Source organism: Galeopterus variegatus, unplaced genomic scaffold, assembly GCF_000696425.1.
Source record: "Galeopterus variegatus unplaced genomic scaffold, G_variegatus-3.0.2 Scaffold1189, whole genome shotgun sequence".
NCBI lineage: Eukaryota > Metazoa > Chordata > Mammalia > Dermoptera > Cynocephalidae > Galeopterus > Galeopterus variegatus.
In genome coordinates, this window is record NW_007727300.1 from 354,989 (window position 1) to 362,672 (window position 7,684).

Sequence of the window (7,684 nt, forward strand, 5' to 3'; positions counted from 1 at the left end):
GAGGTTATTTTTTTCACAGTGCCTGGAAGTGAGGGAGAATTTTTCAGGCTAGGGAGAGTGTTTCTGTCTTAGTTTCAGGTAGGAGGTTCAGGCTTTCCAAAGCTGCTGGGGGAATTTAAGGGAGTACCTGGGAAAAGATTAGCAGCATCGCTGTCCAATGCGGTGGAGGTTCCCTATCTGGAGAGAAGGCTCCTCCAGGAGACTGTGAGGTGCTTGGGGTGGGGGTGGGGCTGAGGGGGAAGCCTGTCTTGTCAAGGCAGCTCCAGCTCCCTGGTCAAAGCCCTCAGGCCGCCCTACTTGTGCGCTGACGTGAGCTAATCTAGAAATACTGCAGGGGAGGAGACTGGGATTCCCAGAAAAAAGAGCCTCGGGAGAGGGGAGATTGGGGGCCCTTCCTTTTTCGTTTCCCTCGTTCCTTGCAGTCACAGCCACTACTTCTCCTCCACCTAGGCTAGGACTGTCAGGTCGAACTCTGCGGCTTACTGCGTAGAAGGGTCAGGCAGGGAGCTGAGCTGGAGACATACGCAGGGACCCACAAACAGCAGCGGACCCCCACGGAGACTACAAAGGGACTCACGCAGGCACAAACGCAGGCAAACCCACTCGGAAATACATATACACGCGCAATTTAGCGCACGAGCTCCGCGCGTACACAGACTCCAACGCGCACAAAACCACACACACACACACACACACACACACACACACACACACACACACACACACACACTATACACAGTTACCAAATCTCATCCTCGGAGTCCACCAAGATTCAGCCTGTAGCAATATCTGATACAGCATCGACGTTGTCTCTGGGTCTCTTCCTCGTGGGCGAGCACACACGCACCCCACTCAACAGACACAGTCCAGACTCTCACCAGCCGGTGCAGCGGTCCAAGCAGGGCGCGAGCGCACCGCGCACCCCCGAACCCTGGCCCGCCGCGCTGTGAGCCCTTCTTTCCTCCGCGCCCGACACTGGCTGAGCCCCTCTCTGCGTGGGCTTTCGCAGACCACGAGGCTCACGAGAGGTGTCCTCACAGAGTCTCGCCTTCTTCCAGACTCCCCCAAACAAAAAGAGAGAAAAGCCAACCTTTCGCCTCCATTCTGCACACATTTGGAGAGCGGTTGGTGGCGAGCGACCCGCAGAATCGCTTCCATCGCTACGTCCCTGCACGGGAGGAGAGCCTCGGTGACCGAGCCCGGGGCTGAGCATCCTTGAGAGTGATCCTTGCCAGTCACTTGTGACTTCAAGGGGTACTTGCGGCCAGGTTTAAGTGCGAGTGATGGGTGCCAGTGAGACAGACCGAAGCCCAGACGGCCCGCTTAGCCAGAGACAGGGAACTGTCCTGCTTTCTAGGTGTCCGGACCAGTCCTGAGCCACACAGCTTCCATACACTGGAGGGGTAGTCCGACTGCGGGAGACCGCAAGAATCAGCCCACCCCGGACCCCTCCCTCCCTGCAGCGGCGAGATGGGAAGGGCCAGGATCTGAGTTTAGCACCTCCTCCAGAAATGCAGCACTCCGGCCCCCACCCCGCCCTCCCTCCTTCGCACGCTCCCTCACGCTCCCTCCTGCCCCCTTCCCAAGGGCGCCCTTCTCCTGCCCCCATCTCACTTCTGAACCCCTTCGCGCCCCCTTTCTCTTCTCCTTGCCCTTTCCTCACGCCCCCCGCCTCCGGGTGTTTCCCCTCTCCCAAAGAGGGTCATGAGCCAGAGCGCCCTGGGGCGCCACGGGGAGAGCGAACGGAGATAGCGGCCTCGGGCCCCCTGGCCCTCACCTTCTTGTCGCGCGTCCCCAGCCCCTTCTGTCCTCTCCTCGAGCTCCGCCGCCGCCATGGCTACCCTGCTCCGCAGCAAGCTGTCCAATGTGGCAACGTCTGTGTCCAACAAGTCCCAGGCCAAGGTGAGCGGCATGTTCGCCAGGATGGGTTTCCAGGCGGCTACAGACGAGGAGGCGGTGGGCTTCGCGCACTGCGATGACCTCGACTTTGAGCACCGTCAGGGTCTGCAGATGGACATCCTGAAAGCCGAGGGCAAGCCCTGCGGGGACGAGGTCGCCGAGCCGCCCGTCGAGGGAGACATCCATTACCAGCGCGGCGGTGGCGTTCCGCTGCCGCCTTCCGGCTCCAAGGACCAGGCTGTGGGGGCTGGTGGCGAGTTCGGGGGCCACGACAAGCCCAAGATCACGGCGTGGGAGGCGGGCTGGAACGTGACCAACGCCATCCAGGTGAGCGCAGGATTCCCAGCTCTGCCTTCCCTCCTCCCCCCGGGTCTGTTCCCAGGTGATCTCGGCTGCAAGACCCCCTCCCGTACCGGGAATCTCCCCTTCCCGAATCCCTCCTAGCCCTGCGCGCGGGGACCTACGCCCCCAGGCGGTGTCTCCCGTCCAGATCAGCACCCCCCCCACACACCGCCCCAGTAGTTGTACAGGTTGGCTGAGGTTTGGTCGGAGACACACGTCCAGAGACCCTGAAAAAGCGAGGGAAACGAGGGGAGGGAGCGGGGAGAAATGAGGAAGAAAGAAAATCAGGATTGGAGGGAAAGGTATCGCCTTGGACTTCGGAATGGATTCACAGCTGCATTTTCGGGAGGAAAGGAAAAGGGGAAATCGCTGAGCAGGAGTCTTCTCCCCCGACACACACGCATAGATGAGCGCACAAGAACATAGGCAGGCACACATGTTCACAGCCCCCCCCCCCAACGCGCGGGCACAGGAGCACTCAACATCCATCTATTTATAGATCACAGCACTATCCCCAAACGCACCTGCGTACACCCCTACATTTCCCCTTTCACAGAGCACATACCTGTAGGTACCAAGAACAACATACTCGTTCGAACATAACACGCGCACACGCATGCACAGACTCATGCAGACAGGACCCATCCCGCTCCCTCAGATGCAGCCCTGTTGGAGACATATAGGCGTACACACGTACGCGCACACGTGTGCTCACACAAGCACATACAATCCGCGGAACTCCAGCGCTACCTGCGCAGACGCCCCTTTCGCCCGAAATCCCGGCTGCACCGAAAAGAGGCGGCCAGCTCCTCTGCCTGTGACCCTGGCGAAGCCCCCTCCAGAGGCTTAGAACGGCCCGCCACCTATCAATCCCCCACTTCCCACCAGGCAGCGCCAAACTCTGCTGGGAGCAGGTTTGGAGACTTCGCAACGACCCTGAGAGCTGGCAGGGGCGGGCAGGCCGGGGCTTGCGGAGGGGAGGAGGTTTCGGTCGCAGGCGCCCTTGGGCCCTGCGGCTTGGCTGCGCAGCGTCCCTAGAGCGCACAATCGTTGGGCCGCAGAACACAGGTTTCCCAGGAGCGTGAGGCCGCGACGGGGGTGTTTGGGGTCCCGGGCCCAGCGGGATTCCGCGGGTACCTGTACACAAAGATGGGCCAACTCAAGGGGCTTCCCGCTTCGGGGCCCGGCGAGACCGCCTTGAGGGAACAGAGACTGGGAGCCGCTCCCGCCTTCGTTGTCGCGTGCGCCTTCGCCAGGACGTCTTTCAAGGCCCCGTTCGGTAGGCCGGGATGGAGACCAGGGCAGGAGGCTGGAGGCTCCCAGGCCTCCGGGATCCTGGATTTCGTTAGCTCTTTTCCCCAAGTGATGCCCGCCCGACCCCACAGCTTCTGCTTCTAGACCCCGGCTAGACTTGGCTTTCCCGCAGCGCTCGCGTTTCCTGGGTAGGCTCATCCTGCTCGCCTCTACCTCTCCCACTTAGTACCCCTGCTTAGGGCTCGCTCTCGCCCCAACCCATCTCCAGCCTTGTCCTATGACTCCCTGTTTCCAGCCATGCCTCCTCCCTCCCCGGACCTCCTCACCAAAGCGCTTCGCAAGAATCTTGCCATTCCCTCCGTTGTTTCCTCTTGTGGTTTCGTCCCACCTTCAGCCCCTCTTCCTCTGGACCCTATTTGCTTTCCCTCCCACTGCCGCCCAAGCCACCCGCGTTTCCCCAATAGCTTCCGTGCACCCCACTCCAACCCCACCTTAAATCCCGTGCCCAGTCTTTCCAATGGCCCAGGCTCAGCTCGCTCTACCATTCTCTACTATCTTACCCTTTTCCGACCTCGCCCCCTCCAGCCCCTCTCCGTCCCCACTTCCGGTTCCCTCCCGTGGACCCACCCTCAAGTGTCGCCACATTCCGTTTCCCTCCTGTGGCTTCTCCCTACCCTCAACCCCTTCCCTACTTCCCAGCCATTAGCCCGCCTTTCCTTCTCAGTTCCATCCTTAAATACCCACCTCTCCATCTCCAACTCAACACCCAGGGTCCCCATTAGGCCTCCCTACACCCGCGGTGGTTCAGGCCCAATTCTCACTCTCCGTAGCGCCCCCTTCCGGCCATAGCCTTAAGCCACGCCCCCAGGCCCCCTCTTCTGTGGCCGCGTCCGCTGAGCGCCCCCGTCTGGTTGTCTCTCTGCTCCCCAGGGCATGTTTGTGCTGGGCCTGCCCTACGCCATCCTGCACGGCGGCTACCTGGGGTTGTTTCTCATCATCTTCGCCGCCGTGGTGTGCTGCTACACCGGCAAGATCCTCATCGCGTGCCTGTACGAGGAAAACGAGGACGGCGAGGTGGTGCGCGTGCGGGACTCGTACGTGGCCATAGCCAATGCGTGCTGCGCTCCGCGCTTCCCCACGTTGGGCGGCCGCGTGGTGAACGTGGCGCAGATCATAGAGCTGGTGATGACTTGCATCCTGTACGTGGTGGTGAGCGGCAACCTCATGTACAACAGCTTTCCGGGGCTGCCTGTGTCACAGAAGTCCTGGTCCATCATTGCCACGGCCGTGCTGCTGCCCTGCGCCTTCCTTAAGAACCTCAAGGCCGTGTCCAAGTTCAGTCTGCTGTGCACTCTAGCCCACTTCGTTATCAATATCCTGGTGATAGCCTACTGTCTATCGAGGGCGCGCGACTGGGCCTGGGAGAAGGTCAAGTTCTACATCGACGTCAAGAAGTTTCCCATCTCCATTGGCATCATAGTGTTCAGCTATACGTCTCAGATCTTCCTGCCTTCCCTGGAGGGCAACATGCAGCAGCCCAGCGAGTTCCACTGCATGATGAACTGGACGCACATCGCCGCCTGCGTGCTCAAGGGCCTCTTCGCGCTGGTTGCCTACCTCACCTGGGCCGACGAGACCAAGGAAGTCATTACAGATAACCTGCCCGGCTCCATCCGCGCCGTGGTCAACATCTTTCTGGTGGCCAAGGCGCTGTTGTCCTACCCGCTGCCCTTCTTCGCCGCTGTGGAGGTGCTGGAGAAATCGCTCTTCCAGGAAGGCAGCCGCGCTTTCTTCCCCGCCTGCTACGGCAGCGACGGGCGCCTCAAGACGTGGGGGCTGACGCTGCGCTGTGCGCTTGTCGTCTTCACGCTGCTCATGGCCATCTACGTGCCGCACTTCGCGCTGCTCATGGGCCTCACCGGCAGCCTCACGGGCGCCGGCCTCTGCTTCCTGCTGCCCAGCCTCTTCCACCTGCGCCTGCTGTGGCGCAAGCTGCTGTGGCACCAAGTCTTCTTCGACGTCGCCATCTTCGTCATAGGCGGTATCTGCAGTGTGTCTGGCTTTGTGCACTCCCTGGAGGGCCTCATCGAGGCCTACCGAACCAACGCGAAGGACTAGGGCGCACGGGAGAGCCCCGGCCGCGCTCCCGCGTTCTCCCCGCCTGTCCACCCGCCCCACTCCCACCAGCCCCGTGCGCCCTGCCGCCGCGCTTGGGAAAACAAGCTTTAAACATCTCTGGTTCCTAGTTTCTGATTATTCGGGGATGGGGGGCGGGAGGGGATCGGGATCCATGATCCATCGCGTCTGCGTTTCTGTTGTCCTTTCTTTTCCACAACATCCTGGTTTTGGGGGGAGGCGGGGCGCATTTGTGTTTTCTGTCCCAGGAGGGGCCCCGACACTTTGGTTCTCGTCACCGAAGGGAATGGGAAGGGAGGGAGAGGGGGCGCAGCTCGCAGGCGCAGAAACTTGACCTTGGAGGTGGGGGGGACATTTCACAGCCATCCAGTGCTGGGAATCTTCAGCGTTCAGCCATCTCCAGCAAGAGCGCTTCCTATTCCGGAGACATTTCAACCCTGCAGCGAAAAAGGCTGACCGGGAAATTCATTTCGGACGGGCGATTTCCCTCGGCGAAGCCGGGAGGCGAGAAGCCGCGGCGGGGCCGGCTTGCCTGCCAGTTTTCAGGAATTCAAACTCATCTTGTGCAATTTATCAGGTTGTGGAACTGTTCTACTGTGCGTGTGGTGTGCTCGTGGTGAATAAGATGAAATGTATATCAGAAAAAAAAATCTATCTTTAATTTAGAGTGCGGTGCATAATTATATCCGCAAATAAAGAAGAAACAAAGGTGTGCGCGGCCTCATGTCAGTTCTGTGTGTTCGCACCAGCCGGGATCCCCGCGCTATGGACGGCGGGAAACCGGCTGTGGCTGGGTGAAGCAGGGAAAGGAGGGGAGGATTAGCAGCTATGGTCAAAGATTCCCGGGAGGGCTCCAGGGAGCTCAGAGGTTGGTTTGCACCAAGAGGAGGCTCTCTAGGTGTTTGGGGGAAGCAGGGGCAGGAACCTGCGGTGGCGGACCCCCTCAGCCGCCAGGACACGGTTTGTTCCGAATCTCTTTCCCAGGGCGGACCCATCTGAGAATTTGGTGGACGGTCTTAACCTCCAATCTTAAAAAAAAGGGGAGGGGGGAGGAGCTATTATGGATAAAAACTCTACAAGTTTGTTCAAAAAATATTTATAGACAGCATATTGGGGCAAGAGAAACAAACCAGACTTGGCCTCCTGGAGCTTACTTTCTAGTCGCGGGAAGCCAGGCAATAAACAAAGACACGCGGAAATCCACAACACGACTGCAGACTGTGCAGAGAGCTGTAAAGGAGTCTGCAGCTGGTTGTGTACTTCGTCAGGTCCCCAGGGCCAGGCGCCAACCGCAACTTGCAGGCCTCTCTCACCCAGTAGAACCGCTCCCCCCTCACGTCCAAACTGGGGTTTACACAGCCACAGCGAGGAGATCTCACTGTTTAGAATCAACCCTGAGCCATTTGGGTCCCAGTCACCCCTTACCTTGCGCAGCCTGTTGGAAAATGTGTTTGCCTGAATTTCAAAGAATCCAGTCCTTTTTTTGTGCTGATCCGACTCAACGGGCAGCACCTGCGCTGCCCCCAGTAGTGCCAGTCCTGGGACTGTTGGGAAGAGTCAGGGTCAGACTTTCCGGATGGGAACTGAGAGCTCCGGACTGCTGGGCTGTTCTCGGTGTCCTCTCTCACGGCGAGAGAAGCAACCACAAAGGCAGAGGCCTCGTTTGGAACGATTTCTCCAGGTACGATCAGTGCGTGGGAAAGAACCAGGAGATTACGTAGGGTGTACGTTTCTCCTTGCCTGCAGCAACAGGCGTATGTGTATGAACGGTCGCTAGAAAGACTCTGTGAAGATATGCGTGGGGGGAGGGGGCCGTTAAATCTTTGTCTTGTGAGCAACCTTAATGTGTGTGTGTGTGTGTGTGCAGAGCATTCATGCTTGCTCCGTGAGCCACCTGCGACAGAGGTGACCTCGCATCACCCTGGTTCTGCAGCCACAGAACGGGAGTGGGACAGGAAAGGGTTGAGATCCGGAGCCCTTGGCTCTGACGCTTTAAAAGGTCCATATGAGACGTCAATTTGAGACGTTCTCTGCTGTCCGCCTTATTCCCCTT

The 7,684-nt window shown here is 59.4% G+C and overlaps 1 protein-coding gene across 1 annotated transcript; it reads left to right on the forward strand.

Moving 5' to 3' along the window:
- Nucleotides 1-1,697: 1,697 nt before the first annotated feature.
- SLC32A1 (solute carrier family 32 (GABA vesicular transporter), member 1) lies at nucleotides 1,698-6,343 on the forward strand. Its single transcript, XM_008575448.1, has 2 exons — nucleotides 1,698-2,226; nucleotides 4,426-6,343. Exons 1-2 carry the CDS (start codon nucleotides 1,834-1,836, stop codon nucleotides 5,611-5,613), a joined length of 1,581 nt encoding a protein of 526 aa, XP_008573670.1. The 5' UTR covers nucleotides 1,698-1,833; the 3' UTR covers nucleotides 5,614-6,343.
- The last annotated feature ends 1,341 nt before the right edge of the window (nucleotides 6,344-7,684 follow it).

Excerpts from the sequence above, each read along its gene's own strand:
- SLC32A1 (XM_008575448.1), top strand. The coding sequence starts at position 1,834 with ATGGCTACCCTGCTCCGCAGCAAGCTGTCCAATGTGGCAACGTCTGTG. Across the intron at positions 2,227-4,425 it reads ACGTGACCAACGCCATCCAG|GGCATGTTTGTGCTGGGCCT; the intron begins GTGAGCGCAGGA and ends TCTGCTCCCCAG.